At 41.3% G+C, this 19,396-nt stretch overlaps 1 protein-coding gene across 2 annotated transcripts; it reads left to right on the forward strand.

Annotated features, from left to right (window-relative positions):
- Positions 1-1,319: 1,319 nt before the first annotated feature.
- Positions 1,320-19,358, forward strand: ARHGDIB (Rho GDP dissociation inhibitor beta). 2 transcript variants are annotated; one of them, XM_082421946.1, is made up of 6 exons: positions 1,320-1,572; positions 10,452-10,635; positions 11,336-11,419; positions 13,331-13,407; positions 16,581-16,644; positions 18,676-19,358. In XM_082421946.1, the coding sequence occupies exons 1-6, from the start codon at positions 1,333-1,335 to the stop codon at positions 18,873-18,875; spliced, it is 849 nt and encodes a 282-aa protein (XP_082278072.1). In that variant the 5' UTR covers positions 1,320-1,332; the 3' UTR covers positions 18,876-19,358. The 2 variants fall into 2 exon arrangements, with proteins under 2 accessions (XP_082278072.1, XP_082278073.1); XM_082421947.1 differs by lacking the exon at positions 11,336-11,419 and having other exon boundaries at positions 1,422-1,572.
- Positions 19,359-19,396: the final 38 nt, after the last annotated feature.

The following is a 19,396-nucleotide window of genomic DNA, read 5'->3' on the forward strand; positions in this document are numbered from 1 at the left end:
TTATTTTTCAATTGTCTGTCTCCCCTAGAGCATAAATTCCACAAGAGAGCAGAGATTTTGAGATTGTCTGTTGCCTACTGCTGTATCTAGATACCTTGTATTTATAAACAGTGTATCTAGATGCAGTGTCTAGAAAAATACCTGGAGGAATTATGTGCTCAAAAAATATTATTGAAAGAAGAAATATGTCCCTTCTTGAGAGCTCTGAGCTACAAACTTTACTGTCTTCTGTGTAAATTAATATTTGCTTTTATTTATAATACGGTCAGATACTTTGTTTCAAAGGCTATGTTCTATCTACATCATTTTGAAATTTATAGACTAAATCTGTATTTGGTTTTCCTCACTTTTATTAATTTTAATTCTATACTGTTTTCCTTTTCATATTTTTCTAGATTAATCTCTTTTCTCCCATCAAATGACCACCACCTCCTTATTTATTTCAGTTCCATTGACTAAGGATAAGAGCTAGCTGGTGGCATCAATTTACTAAATGAAGTGAACAAAATGCACTACATTTAAATGACTACAAAATAAATGTCAGTTTCTCCAAATATATTTGCATAATTTGTCAGCTCTAAACATATTAGAACAATGTAAATACTGAATATTGAAATATTAATATAAATAAGCATTTATTATTAGCAGCAACAATGGAAATGTCTAGTGAAAACGTGGCTTGGGTGCTTTAAAAACTGTTTGTTCCCTCAGATGATTTAAATATGGCCTCTGAAACTTGTTCCCATTTAAATTACTTCACAAGCCATTTCCTCAAATAAGGTACAAAGTCAGTTTTAGCACTTATTAAATTATAACAAGTTCTGAGTTAGAAGACTATGAATTAATGAAGTTTTATTTTGTAATCTACATTCCTAGGTTTAATCAAAACAGTGTTTTGGCTTCTTTTAATTTAAAAGAAAAATTAGTGAAAGCTACAATAAATAACATTTGATGGTTTGTGCTGGAATACACGCTACATCTTGAAATTATGACCAACAAAACTCTAAAGCTCAGTTTGAGGACAAATTTTAAGATTTAGGGCTAAATACATGTAGTTAAAATTCATAATTTCTTAGCACCCTGCATTCACTGCCAGCTAACTTTCAAAATATCTGGCTGATAAGGAAGCTGGCAGAGACCCCAAAGGAACAGAAGTTAGTGATACAAAGTAAGGCCTATGCGAATTTTCTGCTACTGGTTTTAGATTACTTGCCTCAGAAGCGTATGCACTGAAATGACTTGATTTTTAGACATAGCCACACAATTATTCATAGGACGCACAGTTATAAGCTCCAGACCCTTGTCTGCACACTCAGATATACCCGTGTTCACATGGGTGGCCGTGCTCTCACATGTGCCATGAATTGTCAGGAATGCTGTTCAGAGTTGGCTGATCAAGAGATACACAGCGCAGAGGAACAGGATTTGAGACAGCCCAGGGTTTCCTCTTCAAGTAGGTTTAAAACTTTTTTTTTTTTTTTCTCACAACTTCCTTCCTGTTCTAACTGCCAGTACTCAGAAGTCAGCCTTGAGAGACAGAGGCACCCAGGACGGAGACGTGAACCCCTGAATGTAAGTTGAAATACCTTCAGGGTAGGGTAGGCTACAGGTGAGCACAGACAAACGGAGGAACCTCTACACCAGACGACAGTCCTCTACGGTTTATTTTTTTGAGAGGGGCTGTGCCTCTTTAAAACAAACTTTATGAAAAGAAAGTACTAAGGAGGCTGCAGAGAAGGGGAAGTCAGAGCAGGGAGTGGCAGCAGTGACTCAGGCGGGGCACCTCGGTGAGGGAGGGTGAGTGCTGCAGCCCAGGAGATAAATTCTGGATGTCTTGGAAAAGGGCTCTGAGCGTAGCCACTGGGTGTGCCTGGCCAGGTTCCTACAAGGTTGGAGCCGGCATCTGGCCAAGCTCAGAAGCAAAAAGACTGTAAGATCCAAACTGATACGAAACGCGTTGGTAGATGGTGGGTTGGTGCTGGGGTGGAGATGTGTGGTTTCCTGTTTATAGGCAGACTTTAAAGAGACTGGTTGAAAAGAAAAAAAAAATGGTTCAAAGTTGTCAAATATTAAGCTGTTTTCCACTGAAGAATTTTCTGGTGATATAAGAGAAATGCATAATGAAAGCCTCCCCTAGGGTACAGTGGGATTTAATTATCCAGGGGGGGAGCATGTCTATTCAGTCATCCCTCTACAGGGATAGATAGCATTTCTACCACTAGCAAAAGCCAATGAGATGGGCAAAAAGATAAGTTCTGTTGTTGCCAAAGACCAGCTCTTTACCTCTGAGAGAACTAAAAGCAAACACAGAAGACACCAAACAATTTATTGAGATACATTCTAGAAAAATCCAAGTGGGCTCAGAGAGGACCCCCAGTCAGTGGGCCTTCAAAATGTCAGGGTCTGAATTTGGCAGCCATGAGAAGTGCTTTAGGTGTGACCTGAAATACTTTCTTCCTTTTTAGAGGATGTCCTAGGCAGCATGTTTCAGAAAGTGGTCTGTAATTAAACTCTGGACCTAGGGTAACTTGTGGCATGGGTCTGATAAACTCTGAGCTGTTCTGCTCAGGGTGGAGGAAAGCAGATTGCTCCTACATGGAGGTCCCATAGTCGCCCCTTCACGTAGAGACCAAGAACCACTGAATTCAGGGTTAGCATGTTGGAACCGCAGCGCAGGAATGATCAAGCAAAGGAAATCAAGCGGTCTGTGCTGGCCCCAGAGAGTTCAGTCGTAGGCAACCATCATTCACCTTCGCCATTGCTTTGTTTCATTACATTTATAAGGAAAGATCCCTCCCAAATCCAGATATGACACAGGCATAGTAAGATCATCGTATTATTTCCTGAGATGTGTGGACTTCTGAGAGAATAGTTCGTTCCCCATCCATATCGCACAGATCCAGCACAGGTGGAATAACCAGGTTATAGCCGAACAAAGGCTGGCATCTTCCAGACATTGGAATTTGGTCCTTATTTGGGAGACCGTGAGTTTGTCCCTCAGGAAGTATCCTCTGAGCAATGTCAAGGTTCTGTTTTCAGTGGAAGCTCGGAACAGCAGAGTCAATCTGATGGAAAGATGAGGGCCCCGACCAATTCATGGGAGCACAATAAATTCCAGACTTCAGCTGGCAGGAAGAGAGGTGCCTTGGGGGGAGTAAAAATTAAGCAGATAGAGAAAGAGAAACAACTTACGTGGAGGGCCTTCTACGTGTCAGGTCTGGTATGAGAAATTTATAAATCTGCATTCTGAGAGGACACAGTGAAGGCAGGAAGGCTCAGAAGTGTTCAATGACTTGGCTAAGGTCACACACTCGTGCAAAAAAGAACCAGAGGGACATTTAAGGAAATGCCCATGGAAGAAATATTCTTTAATCCCACATTCTGAGCATCCTTGTTCCTGGGTCAGTGTTACTGTCACCCAGGATCTTGCGTTAGAGTCCATACTGGCACCCCCAGAGATGGGTCTCATGTTACTCCTGAAGCTTCGACATTTATCCATTCAATGAAGAATCACTGAGTCCCTCCCTGCTGGTTTGCACACACTCTGGTTGCCACAGCCAGAGCTGGTAAAAATTCACTTGGGTTTTCTTAGAGGCGCTGATATTCACCAATTGTGCTTATAAAAATTGTGTCTACTTCTGTCTAAGTTTTCATGCTTAATTTACAACCTCTGTGAATGGATCGAGTAATTGCAGTGTAGTCTTTTGCCCAATAATGGCTGCCTTAATGCAATTTTCTTTGAGGATTATTTCAAATGAATGTTTGTGGAAGTAGGGTGACTTCACACAGTAGAGGCTCAGGAAAGTTGAATGCATCCGCTGAGTTCTCTCTCCTTTTGCATGTGAATCTGGGTGTCCACGGGGCATTGGCGCTAGGACCACCCGCCTTCTTCCTTGATACTAAAATCCACAGATGCTCTGAGTCCCGTGCCCTCAGTATCAGCAGAGGACCAACTGTACTATGAAAGTCCAGGAAGGAATGATGTATTATTTCTTGGGAAATAATTATTTCAAGGGAAATGCTAAAGAATTCTGCTTCTAGGAATCTGTACCCTCCTCTGATTGATCTTAATGTTTATTGTATGTAACAAGACACTGTCCTCTCAGGCATTGGGTTGGTTCCTCTTATCCAGCACTGCAGTTTCAGATGTTCTTGGTGGGGCGGAGGTGGTAGAGAGCAGCTCTGAGAAGCCCTGGAAGCACCAATTCCTCTAGGTCACTAGGGAATAGTGACACACCAGAAAGGAATCCAGAACCAAGACAACGTCTGGTGTCCCGAAGGATAAACTTGGATTCCCCCAAATGAGCCGAATTACCACGTAGGCAGCAAAGCAGACCCAAATCCTCCTCAACTAGCTCTGAGATGGTCCAGCTCTCCATGACCCGCTGTAAAGCTACAACCCCAGATATGGGGAAAGTGGGCATATCCTGGACATCGGGAAGTGAAGATGTCAGGGGTGAAAGGGAGTGCTGATGCTCACATAGGTACTTCTCTGATGGGAATCCCCTACTTCTGTTACTTCCACACTTCTCTCTCTCTCTCCCTCAACTTTACTCTTTTATCTAATACTCCCGGCCTGTGCATCTAGAAGCATGATCTGGCAACTTTGGGGCATGAGTTAAGTCTCCACTGTACTTTGCTCCAGAGCCAGAGGGAATTCTCTCCATTAGCTGCGCCTGTGTCTCCTGTCATTTCCCATCATTCACAGAGTGACCCCTGGCTTCACTTATGAAAGAGAGCAATAAATAGAATCTAAAATTAAATTGCTTTTTAAATAAATATAATAGTGACAGTCCCATTTTACGGCTGACTCAGTTCATAAACAATCCTTGCAATTCCCAGAGCTTCTTGTCTCTTTCCTACTCCTCAAAGAGACAAAATCTATTTTTAAGAAGGAAGGAGAGGACCTTGTCAACACTGCAGATCCAAAAGAAAGCATTGGTGTCTGGCAGCCAGTTACCTTGCTGAAGCTGAAACTGTAGCAAAACAGACAGCGTCACCAGGAAGGGAGGAGAGGAAGGGAACAGAGTGTTATTGAGCATCTACTATTGACCAGGATAGTCCAAGAACTTTTCATGTTTTCTCCCACTCTTCAACCCTGTAAAGAAAGATTATTATTCCCACTTTACTGGTGGAAAAACTTGGGCTCAATGAGGTTAATAACTGGCTTAAGTCCCATAAAAAGTCAAACGTGGATACACATTTTGAATTTCTGGTCCATCGGTCTCGAAGCTCAAGTTCCAGGAGACATACAGGGTCATCTTTCTATGAATTAACCAGGTGATTTGTTTCATCTAAATCAAGAGTTTTACGTTTCTTGCCCTCCACTTATTTAGAACTGCATTAATGGACCAGAAGAGTGTGCTCCATCCTGGAGACTGGTAAACTCTTAAGTGCATTTCACTTTCAGTGTCTTGGAAATTTCACTGAATTTGTAAGCAAAAACACCGATTTGTGCTATGTTATACTCATGCCGTGAGTACCCACCCTAATTTAATTTGGCATTTTAATTGAGCCTGAGAGGATTAAGTTCCTGCCTCAGCCCATCTAAAGCTTGGCACTGTTTCACTGAATACTAAACATGGGTGTGTGAGGGTTTGCTGTGAAAATTCACATGTGTAGGCATCTGTGAAGCAGGAAATAGATAACTAGAGTGGTGAGCACATAAAAAAAAAAAAAAGCATGTGTGCTTTGGGGCCTTATGAAATCTAAAATTGATAATTCTCCATTTCACTTCTACTGTGTAAAGAACCAAAGTCAAAAACAACCTACAAAGAAACAAACAAACAAAACAACCCTGCTCTTTGTGGAGCAGGGGGTGAGCTGCAGAGGAAGGGGAGCAGACCCCAGCAAGAACGTTCTATGCTCATGGCCTGGGTTCTCCCCAACCTCACCTCCGCTTCCTCTTTCCCTTTCTTGTTTTACAGGCTTCTTTAACTTAAGGAGCATTAGGGTCATTGAATTATGAAGGGGTCTCTGAGATCTTTTAACGCAACGATTTCATTTTGCAGAGGCCAAAACTGGAGGAGAGGTTCAGTGACTTGCGCAAGGGGACACGGAGCCTAGTTGCACCGAAACCCTCTTTATGTGACACTTCCCTGACTTGCTAAAGCCGCCTTGCAGAGTTTTGCAAAGCAGCACTTACCTCTGCCTGTGCACCCCCCGGGGAGATTCCCACAGTGACCAACGAGCTCTCCAGAGCTCTCCAGTTTCACTATTACTTCTTAATAAAGACAGCTGGAGCGACAGAGCGTCAAGCCTCAGGTCAGACCACCCGGGCTCAGATATTCATTCTGCCGCTTACACAACAAGTCTTCTTGGGCAAGTTACTTACCTCACCTTTAGTTTCCTGATCTGTAGAAGGGAATGATGATAACGGCCGTCCTTAGGGTTGTGGTGAGGACTAAATGAGATAATCCTCAAGACAGCTTTTAGCACTATGTGTGATAACTGCTAGAATTATTATCATCAATTACAAAACCAGCTGTTCTTTAGATGATGAGATTAGAAAAAAGTCTGGAATTTCCATAAAATTCCTATTCTCACTTCAGCAGCACCCATAAAATGGAAAAGAGAAAAATGAGGGCGTTCCCTGGTGGCCTAGTGGTTAGGATTCCGGGCTTTCACTGCCATGGTCCGGGTTCAACCCCTGGTCAGGGAACTGAGATCCTGCAAGCTGCACGGTGCGGCCAAAAAAAAAAAAAAAAAAAAAAAACAGTAAAAATTATAAAAAAAAAAAAAAAAGAAAATTGTATTTGTAGTTCAATATACACACACAGGTAGTCTGGGAAACCATTGTCAAGATATATAAACCAGTTGGGGCTTTGGGAGAATCTGAAGTTCCCCGGAAATGAACTGTGAAATTGAAAACGTAGGATCTTTGGGGAATTCACATAAATTTGAAATAGTAAAACAGAGGTAGGTAGTCTCTTATATACAGCGGTGAAATAAGGTAACTGAATGGCAATTTAGCTGACACTTGACTACAGGTAAAGGCCTTAGAAAAGGAAAGCACCTAGAGATGGTCTGCCCTAACCCCTCACTTCCCAAGATGAGGAAAGGAAGATCACAGCAGTTGGAACATTTGCTCACAGGGTTACAGCTGGTTAGTGGCAAAGCCAGAACGAGAACTCATGCGTGATGAGGTCTAGTTCAGTGAGGGAATAATTATCCAAAATCAAATAGATTGACCCGGAACTCTTCCCTAAAACTGCCCCCTGTGCACCGTCGCTCTTCTGCTGGCCTTGTGGTCAGATCCAGATGTTACCTGGTATCTTCTCCTGCTTCTGAGGGCCAACGTTTCAGGTTCACAGACAGGATCCTTGGCTTGAGGCTGAGTTGTGCCATTGGTCTGGCCAGGCTTCAGAGACAAACAAGCTTCCCCTTTAACACTCAACGCTCTGCTTCATTGTTTCCAAAAGTTACAGTTTCAAGGTCATGTTCTTAATCATGGACTTCAGTAGAATCTACAAAGGACTTTAGGAGTCCATGAACCCCTGTACTGCATGCACAATTTCTTGGACTTTTTCCTTTTTTCCTTTTATAAGGACCGTGACCCTTACCCGATTTTTAAAGAGCTTTGTAATCTCCAAAAAGATTAAGAACCATCAGTCAAACGAGCTGGGCTTTTTTGATATGGCTAGACTGCTCTTCCTCCAGCGTTTTCTCCACTTTGGAGAATAACTTAAATATCAGTATGTGCTAAAGTACAGTGTCTTGTAAATACTAGATGCTCATCAAATATTTGTGACCATAATTTTGCTTTTAAAAGGCCTTTCCCTGAGAAGTGGTTTCCAGTCTTTTATTTGCCATATTATAACATTTTCATCTTTTCTTCCAATCAGCTCTCCAGAGTGAACTGGTTTGGGGTCATCTGACTTCATATCTCTTTTTTTTTATGCTATATAATTAGACCAAATTATTTTCATGTAGTCCCGAATTTCCTCCTTTTGACTTCCACAATTTCATATAGTAATCCCACATTATCCTCTGATCTTCAATGTCTTTAAATAAATTTTTGGCTCATTTTTATAGAGCAACTATTGTATCTCTAATGAATCAAGGAAATTTAAAAGTGACACAAGTCTCAGATTCACTAATGAAAAGATCAAGCTCTAGATGACAGTTAAATTGACTTGTCAATGATTACAGTGTGAGAAGTTAGCAAATGCTGTCCTAGACCAGATCTTTCTCTCTCTCTGTCTCTCTGTCTCTGTCTTTCTGTCTCTGTCTCTATCTCTCTCTCTCTCCTTTCAAAATTGAGATTGGAGGGTGCAGAATTACAATTCCCTAGGTTATTAAAGTCACCTTGATCTACTGTGATGTCATCATCTCATGGTCAAACTTCAAGCACATGACTTGTTAGAACCAAGCGATATATTCCAGAAAGTCCTGCCTATGGGGGTTGAGATGCTTTCATCTGCAGATAGCTTTACTGATGCTCTGTCTGCAGGTTTCTTATGTGACCTCTACCCTGGATATCTGGTCAGGCTCCAGAGGAGAACCTGTCTCATCTGATTAGTCTCCTCTGGGTTGCTCTTTATGTGTGGCTTAATGGTTGTCCTTAAACTACCCACAACCTACGACCTCCACCCACTGCATCCTTCATTGTTTTTCCAACCAGTTCATTCACTTTCCCTGAGTGTTGTTTGTAACATGAGTTGAGTTAGTCACTCTGTTTATTGTGATCTTCTCTAGAGGCTCAACTCTGAGTGGAGCTGGTTCTGTAGCTGAAGCAAGAGTTGCCATAGGAACAGGCCTACATGCTTCCTTCCTACACAGGAAGCGGACCTGGGCATTGCAATACTGTTTTCAGAGTTGATCAGCAGTCACAGTGTTTGGCTTGTTATTTTGCTGGAAGAGGATTGATGAGCCAGGAGATATGATTTCTTTTCCTTTCCTTTTTTTATTCTGTTGAAACTGCTTTTGTTTGGCTTCACTTCCAAATTATTTTTCTTCCTGTTGCCAGTAATAGTGACATTGAGACTCAAAACCATAACTGATTTTGGCCAGACACAGCTTCACTCTCAGGAGACTTTATAGAGATTTGAAGAGTCACTCAGGATGAGATGTGATAGGTATTTTCTTAGTGTTCTGCCACTTCCGAGCACTAAAGCCTTTACCCAAGACAGGGAAGAGAGTTACCCTCAGAGCAGAACAAAAGGAAATCAGGACATTATCTCCTTCTCCAAATATCTCCCTTGTTTCCCCAAATAGCTCCATTGCTGCCAGCCATGGGGCCTGAAATTCTTCCAGTAGAGATTTCTTCCTCTTTATTAAGACATGGCATCTCACCCAGCTATGTGAACTTGGGCAATTCTCTTAACCTCTGGGTTTCAAGGTTCTCAATGATTAAATTAGGGTTTGGAATATATTACCTCTAAGGTTCATTTCAGCTCTGAAAAGCTCTGACTATACATGCCCTAAGAGGAATAATTTTTAAATTTATTATTCATTCATCAACACTTAAGTGTGAATAATTTTATTAGATCTTCCCTCAATGTTTTAACACAAAACAAGTAAATATAAATGATGATGGAAGAAGACAGACCCCAGAGTATGCCCGGGCGAGGTCTTAGAGCATAAGGTCAGGGGAAATCTCGAGAGGGTAGAGAGGTACTAAAAGGGAAGTGGAAATGGATAGAAGGTACTAAAGACACAGTTACAATTTGTCTGGAGGAATTTAGAGTCCTTTGCTATTTTGTGTCATTTCCAAAGAACAGAAGTTCTTTATATATAGAACCTATTAAGTCATTGAATGAACGCTTATAAAATGGCTGAACTATTCCAGTGTCTTGGGAAATTCAAGAGAAACACAACACTTAGTACCTGCCCTCAAGGAATTATTAGCAGTGTGGGGTGAAAACCAATCAGACACTCAGGCAGGTATCACAGGGACCTACAACTTCTCATGAGTTACCTTTGAGCTCTTGCAGGAGTTCAGGGAAAGATTCAATGAATGGGAAAGAGCTAACTTTTTTTAGCATGTACTTGAAACCATCATAACTGGGATTGTACACCCTGAGCACTTTGACACTGGCAAGGCTGGCTGGATTTGGAGGACTGTGATAATTTCTATAAGTATATGAACTAGGGCCACTCATTATTGTCCGGGGCAGCTTGCACTATGTTGTTTCACTTGTTTTACAGAACTCCCAAAGAGTTACTTATTTTCTGTCAGTTTCATTCAGTGAACGGGAGGGACCCGTCACAGTGTGGTAACATTCAGGCATGTCAAAGGAAAGCCTGGAATGCATTATATTCTTATTTTGTGAACTAGAATGAGGCTGAATTAGCGGAAAATCTGGAAAATCACTGACAATTGCACAAGTTCATTCTGGCAAAAATAATGCTAAGAACAGCCCCACAAACGTCGTTCATATCCACTGACTTTTGACTAATAGACCGTCATCTCTCTCTCTCTTTCTTTCTCTCCCTCCCTCTCTCTGTAGATCAAAATGACTGAAAAGGCCCCAGAACCACACCTGGAGGAGGAGGAGGAGGAGCTGGATGGCAAGCTCAATTACAAGCCTCCACCACAGAAGTCCCTGAAGGAGCTGCAGGAGATGGACAAAGATGATGAAAGTCTAACTAAGTACAAGAAAACGCTCCTGGGGGACGGTCCTGTGGTAGCAGGTGTGTGTGTGCGGAGATGGGGGGCAGGTGGAGGGGCACTGACAAGGCAGACATTTCAGCTACTCAGGAGCAGTTGCAAAGGAAAGTGTACCAAGTGCTTCCAGGGTTAAGTGAGTGAGGTGCAATCTCTGTGTGCCGAATCAAATTATGGACCAGATAATTATGTTTACTTTCGAGATAAGGTGCAAGTTGACATTGAAATAGATAAAAATAACACATAGGGAGGGTTTAGAAGGAATTTCAGACTACCACTCAGAATTGCATTTTCTCCACGATTGCTCACATTCTCTCTCTTTCTTCTCTTTCTCCTTCTCAGTCCTTACCTAAATAACCATCCCTTCCACATACACATATGCAATGGCGGACTAAGACATGGCCCAAAGATATGGATGGGCCGTGACTAACTGACAGAGTACCCATAGCCACTCAGGAAATGTCTGCTATTGATGATTGAGATGGACCTACAAGTACCTGAAGCAGAAATAGCATCACTGGAATTTATAAGGCCACTAAGACCAAGCATGGTGAATCTGCCACTTCCATTTCTATTTCTCCTCCAGATGGAGATATCCCTTTTCTTTTTTATCTTCTCTCTCTCCTACTTGAAATGTACACACACACACACACACACACACACACACACACACAGAGTATGTAAATACCTCCTCTCTGTGCTTACATTCCCTTTTGAATCCTGCAGACCCAACAGCCCCCAATGTCACTGTCACCCGTCTTACCCTGGTTTGTGAAAGTGCCCCAGGACCAATCACCATGGACCTCACTGGTAAGTGGACACATCTTTTCTGTTCAGTGGGGCCTAATGGCATCACTGGGTAAACTGGTTTTTGTCCTCTGTCCCAGCAAAAAAAAAAGAAAAATCCTAGTAAAGTGAATTCTAGTAAGGTATGCTGAGACCAGTTCACAAATCATAGTTTTCACAGTATTTACTGTGCTTAATGAAAAGCCCAATCTCTGTCTCTAATTGAAAAGGGGTCAGGTGTAAGTACTGGATATAGCTACCTATATCATATTTATTTCAGATTTTTATCTCCACATGGTAGCAGGAGAATTACTCTTTGTGTAAAAAGACTGCTGATGGAAATGTTAAGAAGCAAGCTGTATGCTTCTGAAATGGTAATATTTATATAATCTAAACATCAGAGAAAATATTGACCTTACATCAGCTACAGAACTTACCTGAAGACAGGAAGCAATCTAAGACCTCCTGAATAATGCTAGGAATTCCACTGTTAAATAAACATTATTTAACTTAAAGCTCTGATTCTTTTAAAGAAGCAACTTCCCCCACTAAAGATATACAAATTAACATGTTATTTTCTTTCACTTTATTGTGACAAGGGACAGTCCTTTCCTGAGACTTAGGTCTGGAGGAAATGAGGAGAGACGGGGAAGGTGGGTGATTTGGGGAAAATTGGCAACTAGGAGGAATGAGGAAAGGGCCACCGAGCTAGGGGTTGGGGGCATGAAAGGCAGGTCTTTAGTAAAAAACAAAAAATTATTACCAGATTCAAAAAATGGGCTCATGAGACAGAATAAAGCATGACTCTAGAACAGTAGGCTTAGCAACAAGGTGGTTCCCCTCACACAGGACACATCCACTCTTTACCTTATATGGGCTTTTTGTCAGAGAGAGGAAATTGGAGGCTAAGACACACTTCCTATTCAACCGAAATCATTAGAGCACACATTCAACTACCTCCATGTTCTAGCATCTCTCCAAGAGAGAAACTCTCTCTCTCTCTCATCGGACCTCAGACCTCTTCCTGTGCGAAATTGCGTAAAGTTACCAGGTACAACCGTCATTTTGCAAGATAAGGCCTGAATTAGCGCTAAGGAAACCTGCTCTGTTCAGAAGGGCTTGATGATATTGCAGGGAAAACTTGGTCTCTGTCCTCTTTTCCCAGCAGCAAGAAAACCAAATTCAGTTTTCTGTCACAAAAAAGCTATGGAGGTGAATCCCAGATGTATACATAGGATTCTGGTACCAACTCTGTACATGAAACAGCTGCACAGAACTGTGCAAAACATACACACACACACACACACACACAGAGTCACCCCGAATGTCAAATTATACAGGATCACATTGGGAGAGGAGCAGAGAAAGATCACCTCTCTAACCAGGGTACAGGAATTAGGGGCAGATCTGTTTTATGGAGCCTGAAGCTTTTATAACTGAAGTGATGTTTCCTTTTCCTTAAGAAAAATGATATGAAATTGCAAATGCAAAAGCAAAATTAAGTACAAAAGTGAATTTTTTTTAGAATGATAAAAAGGGACCAAATGAGTACATTTTTTAAAGCTAGAAAACACCACAAATGCTAACAAATCTCCAAAAACAAATAGCTGGCACTCATATAATATTTTTCTCCTGTTTCTTTATTTGTGGGGTGGGGGCAGAGTCTTTAACCATAATGTCTTACATATTCTTAAGGTTGCAGTCAAACTTGGGGAAAAGCTCTATCACATTTCTTTCACATCTGGCTGCAAGATTTCAGGCATTTCAAATGTGTGTTTGTGCAGCAACTAATCTCAGACATTCTTTGACTTGAGGACCATGTGGATCATGTTGCTCTGAGGAGCCCAGCAAATGGCTCTGGAGCTTCAACTTCATTCATCTCCTTGTGAATGTCCTTCTGAGGAGAATTAACTGTTTCAAAATCCACTTCTACAGGGGATCTGGAAGCCCTCAAAAAAGAAACCTTTGTGCTAAAGGAAGGTGTTGAATATAGAGTCAAAATTAACTTCAAAGTAAGTATCTGGTTTTGTATGTTTTAATGAGGTTTAAATCCTTCCTATAATCAGAGGAAGAAAAAATCAAATTCCTTGCATTATCACGTTGGAATACTTTTTGTTTATTTCTCTTTTTTCCATAGACTGTCCTCTCCCCAATCCTGGGCTCTACCTGTTAAAGGTGCACCTTTGCTTCATGCCTTTTTCCAGCCAGGACCCCTCCCTTGGACTCTCCCTTGATCACTGAAGCCAATGGGATCCCTCTCCTGGGACCTTCTAATACTCCCATCCACAAGACACACATTACTTTGTTTTATATCATTTGTATCATTTCTCCCCTATTCAGCCTAAACACCTTGAGATAGGGAGAGACTATCTATCCCTTCTTTGCAATATTTCAAGCAAAACTTTGTAAATGGTAGATATTTCATGACTATTTATTGAGAAATAGATAAATGAATGAATAAATTAATAGGAAAAGAAAATAGAACAGCTAGAGCCTCAGCTCTAATTGCTCAAGGATATATAAATCCAGGGGGTGTGGTCCTTGGTAAATAACTGGAAATTACAACTTAGTTGTAGAGCAGGTAAACAAGTAAGAGCAAAACTAAATAGGAGATAAACTGACATAGAATGAATAGGCCCATATCCCAGTGAGCAGCCAAAATCAAGGAGAAAAGTAACCTTGACTTTGAAAACAAATGAGTTAGAAATTCACTGTTTGCATTTAATTGTTTATATGTGCCTTGGTTGCCCCTCACTCCCACTTGGTCACTTCCTCCAGGGCTTGGGCTCCACCAACAAAGACCCCATCTGCCCTCTCTATTTGCACACCAGCCCTTCTTTCTCCAAGGTTCAGGATATGATTCAGGGTCCATGGACAATCATTCCCCACCACATACAAATATGCCTCAAAATAATTTCCTTCTGAAAATATTTGTTGATGCCTACTCTATAATAGACACTCTATAATAGTCACTTACTTGTTTCCTGTATTTATTACTAAAGCACCTGAGAGTTTAGTAAGGCATTGTATCCAAATATGCTTCAAATGAGTTTCACATCAGTCCAATTTCGAATCATTAATGCTACTGCCTTAATTTTTCAATTTAATAAGCAGTTGGGATTGACACATATACACTTATATGTATAAGACAGATAACTAATAGGAACCTGCTGTATAAAAATCAATAAATAAAATTCAAAAAGAAAATGTTGATGTGAATAAGATGAGAAGGAAGGTCTGGTACATGGGCTTCTGCCATGGGTGGGAAGGCCGGGGTTGGGTCCTCGGCAGTCAGGGTTACACATGAAGGTGATGGAGGAGGTGGGCACAGAAAGCAGTTTTCAAGTCCCATCCACTTCAGAGATTTGGCCTTGTCTCTAACAGGGAAAGATCACTCTCTATGTGTAACCCACATAAAGTCGAACTGCCCTGTGGTCTGTCCCAGCGTGGATCGAGGAAGAAACACCAGTCCAAAACTGAAAATATGTAATTGGAAAGTGATTTAAATCTTTACTGGTGTCTCTTGAAAAATGTCCAAGAAAGTTTGCATTCATAACACCAGCAACACATCCTAGAATCCTCTTTCATTATCTCTCTTAGTTGCTCTCAAAGTTCTTCTCTTTCTTCCTCAAAACTTAACAACACTCTCCGAAAACTGGGATGGTTCTTTTAGTTTCCCCCCCTTTTCCTTCTGCCTCCCAAGGAGGTGTGGTATATGTGATTTCCATGGCTCTCACTTTTATTCATGCCCCCAGTAAACTGTCTTTTCCTGGGGTGGAAAAGACAATTGGGAGGGATGTGCAGGCAGAGGAAGAGAATAGCTAGGAATATTTATACTTTTCTTTTGTCTGTCTCAACCATATTTATATTAAATGAACACTATATGCAGCATTAGAAAAACAGGAGTCTCTTTATTTTGAAGCCCTTATTTACTACTCTGCCACCATTCCTGTGTTTTGGTCTTTTAACCACCAGACCACATCTTCTACTAGGCCCAGAAGACCAGCTTAGAGACTTCTAGAAAGATGCATTCATTTTTCCTATTTCTATGAGTCACATGTGGAAGTCAGAGGAATTAGAAAGTTTGGGTTTTGTTTCATCACAGTTTCTTCAATGAAGCTGTTTTCATTCTGTCTGCTTTTGGTAGGTTTATGCTACAGATTTTACCGAGTGACAGTTTCAAACCTCAGCTGGCAGTATTCACTGCTATGCTACCTCACTGCCAACAAAACAAAATGTAGCACTGACAGATTGCTTTAACTATTCTGTCCAAAACAAAAAGGGAGTCCTACCTATTGTTGAGGAGAAACTATTTTTAAGATGCTTTAATTCTTACATCGGTGAACAATTAACCAAGCCATCCAGCTAATGCTGCCATGCCCACTTTAATTTGTTTGTATAAACATGACCACTGTATAAAATTAACAGAGAGACCAGTTCAGTCCTAAGTAGAATGAATCATGGAAAAACAAAGTGCTTGGGCTGTCTATATTTTCATTCTGCTTTAGTAAATTTTCTTTGAAAGGCTTGGGAAAGTGTCAAGACCTCAGACAACGTCTGAAAATGACAGTCATCCAAAATACTTGCCAGATGCAAATGGATTTCACCCATTATTTACATAGGGGGATGTTTTCCTGTGACCCATCTCCTCATCTCTAGACTCCAATCACAGTTACATTACAGGCAAAATCATCTTCTAGACCTGATTTTCCATTACGACTTTTCTCTGTTTGTTTTTCATATGCTAGGTGGATCATTTCTGAAGTTAGGATTTTTCAGATATCTACACAATAGTTTCCATTGGTACCTTTGTAACCTAAAACAAGGGTGGTCTTCTGGCCAGTAATATCAGGGAGGGGGAGATCAAGACCATTCTCTGGACCATTGAGGAAGGAGAAATGTAATGAAGAATATTGAGACAATGTTGTAATTAACCATTCCCTCCCCGACACCAAAAATCACAGTATTAGACAGTTACAACCGGATTGGTAACGTTGAGTCTTGTGACCTCCTCTCTCCAATGTCTGCCTCATCACCACGCTAAAAGGCAGTAGTAACTTATTCTGAACCAAATCTTCAGTCCTTTCGTCCTCAGAGAAGCCTCAGCTAGGTAGGATCAGCATGAATGATGAGGAAAAATGAAAGACCCTCTAATCTGAATCGCTTGGATCCTTCCCACCTACAGGTGAACAAGGATATTGTGTCAGGACTGAAATATGTTCAACACACCTACCGGACTGGGGTGAAAGGTAAAGTATCCACACTTTCCATTGTCCCAAACTCTGCTTCTCACTGACACTTAAACTTCAGGTTATTAGCAATTTTTAGTCCTAGACTCATTTAAGAGTCTGATGACAGCTGTGGACACTCACCCTATGAGAGGCACACATATACTTCTGACCTACATATTAATGGCAAGTTCTATATTCAGGAAACTTAGTTAAGACTGGGTCAGCCACTAACCTTCAGCATTCAGCTTCTGGAATTCAACTTTATTACTTATAAAGGGGAAGAGTAACCAAGATAAGTTTGAATCAAAGTACATAAATGTACTCTTAAAATTTAAAAAAAAAAAAAAGCAGTTCACAAGTATAAAACCTGGGTGTCAGAGAAATCCAAGATGGGAAAGACCTATCCAATGAGAGGTGGTAGCAGCATACGGGGGGCAGGTGGCGGGGCAGAGGGGTGGGAACAGTGCTCAATTTCATAAGCAAAGAAATAGAAAAAAGTACTCTTTCTAGAACTGAGAAAAGCTTTGTAACTGAAACAAATAATATCACATTACTTAACGTGCAGTTTTCTCGACAAGTTGTACCTAAGCGGTACATGCCGTGGGAACCTGTCTTCAGTTGTCTTCCATTAATATGGGCAGGGAGAAGAGAAAGGTGGAAGGCTGATGGAAGCACTTGTAAAGTTCCCTTTTACCTGAAGGTGTCAAACAGCATCCCCCAGAAGTGTGAAACAATAATGTGTAGGTCAGTTCCTCCAAATCAATCAATGAGGGCTAGGGAAGACATTGATCAATTTGCATGACATAGAGAACCACTCAGTGACTCAAATGCCACAGAAGATTGTTAACCTGAAAGATCTTGGTTGATCTTTCCAATACCTAGTCTCATGAAAAAATAGTTCAGTTTCCTATTTTCCTTTGGGCGTAAAGGCTGTGGTGCTTCACTGGGGCAAGAGGTCGATGATGTGTCTGTAGCTGTTCCTCCAAGCTTATTCAAAGCAACAGCCAACTAAATGTCACCTGCCTGCCTACCTACCTTTACTTATACTTTCTAATCCCTACTATTCTTAATATATATCCCAGTTACCTATTAATAACTTTGGTTGGCTATTTTTACCATCTGTCCCAGTTCATCACTATTTTTTTAACCAAATTATTGGTTTTTCCTTTTCATTTAATTATTCCATCCATGAATTCTGTTCATTCTGATCCCCAGCTGTTACCTTATCTCCTCCAACTGTTCATAGAATGATAGTTTGTAGACAGAAGATCCTTAAAGTTCATTATATAGAAAAGAAAGAGAGGCTCCAAAGTGTTAGGTAGTTGCAGAGCTGAAGCCAGAACTCAGGTCTCAACTAGTTTGAGATATTTTTTTATGGAGATATAATTGACATATAACATTGTATCATTTTGAGGCTTATAGCATAATGATCTGATATATGTATATATTGCAACATGATTACCAAAAGTTTAGTTAATACCCATCACCACACACAGTTACAATGCTTTTTTCTTGTGTTGAGAACTTTTAATATCAACTCTCTCAGCAACTTTCAAATATACACTAGAGTACGGCTAACTATGGTCCCCATGCTGTACATTACATCCCCAGGACTTACTTATCTTATAACTGGAAGTTTGTACCTTTTGACCACCTGAGATTTTTTTTATGGTATAATCTGCTACATCTCCATAAAAAGAGTCTTGATCCCCATGGATTTAGGGCACTGATTCCCCACCTTCCTGAATCTCAAAATCAGCTGTGATGTGTTTTAAAGACACTGATTCTTGGGATGCCCCCAGCAGATCACTAACCTTTGGGAGTGGGTCAAAGAATAGTGTATTATTAAAAAGAACTCCAATTTTTTTTAAAAAAATGTTTTTAAGAGAAAACAAAAAGTTGCCCCAGGTAAATCTGGTGTTTAGCCAGGATTGGAAACCATTGCTCTTGGCTTTGATCACAGGGAGCTGTGCTCCAAATTCTCCAGTGTGCAGAGTTTGTTTTCCCTCTACCAGGCTTTCACCCTAATGAACTTTTCTTTCTTCCCAGTGGATAAAGCAACATTCATGGTTGGCAGCTACGGACCTCGGCCAGAGGAGTATGAGTTTCTGACTCCAACTGAGGAGGCCCCCAAGGGCATGCTGGCTCGAGGCACTTACCACAACAAATCCTTCTTCACAGATGATGACAAGCACGACCACCTTACCTGGGAGTGGAGCCTGTCCATCAAGAAGGACTGGACAGAATGAGCGCCTCTGCCCATCCCTTTCCCTACCTTTGCCGCCCAGAAGAGCCCCGTCCCTCCTCCCTGATCACAGCTGAGCCCCTTCTCCAGCAACCTCCACCTTCTCTTATCGCTGCATCCTCTCCCACACTGTCTCTCACAGTGGTCCCCCGAACAAGATGCTTAAAACCCAGGCTTTAATCCTGCCCCACCATTCTGATCCCCTCTCATAGCCAGATCTCCCCAGTTCTCCATCCCAACAGACAATCATTTAATATTCCCTCTTTTATTCCCATTCGAGCAACTAGAGGCCAGGAAATGGGCAAACTAGCACTAACAGTCCTTTTGCCTGGGGTCACTGTATCTCCTTCCCATCCCTGGATTCTCCTGTGGTTGCTGCTCGTTCACTGAAGGTCCCTAATCACATTCCCTGCCAACTGGGGTTCTTCTTTACTGGGAGACACTGTAAACAGCACAAGAGTACAAGAATAAAACAGTTGTATGATCAGATTGAGACCCTCATTTCTTTGCTTTCTTCCTTCAAAC

Source organism: Balaenoptera physalus (assembly GCF_965194825.1).
Source record: "Balaenoptera physalus genome assembly, chromosome: 13".
NCBI classification, from domain to species: Eukaryota; Metazoa; Chordata; class Mammalia; order Artiodactyla; family Balaenopteridae; genus Balaenoptera; species Balaenoptera physalus.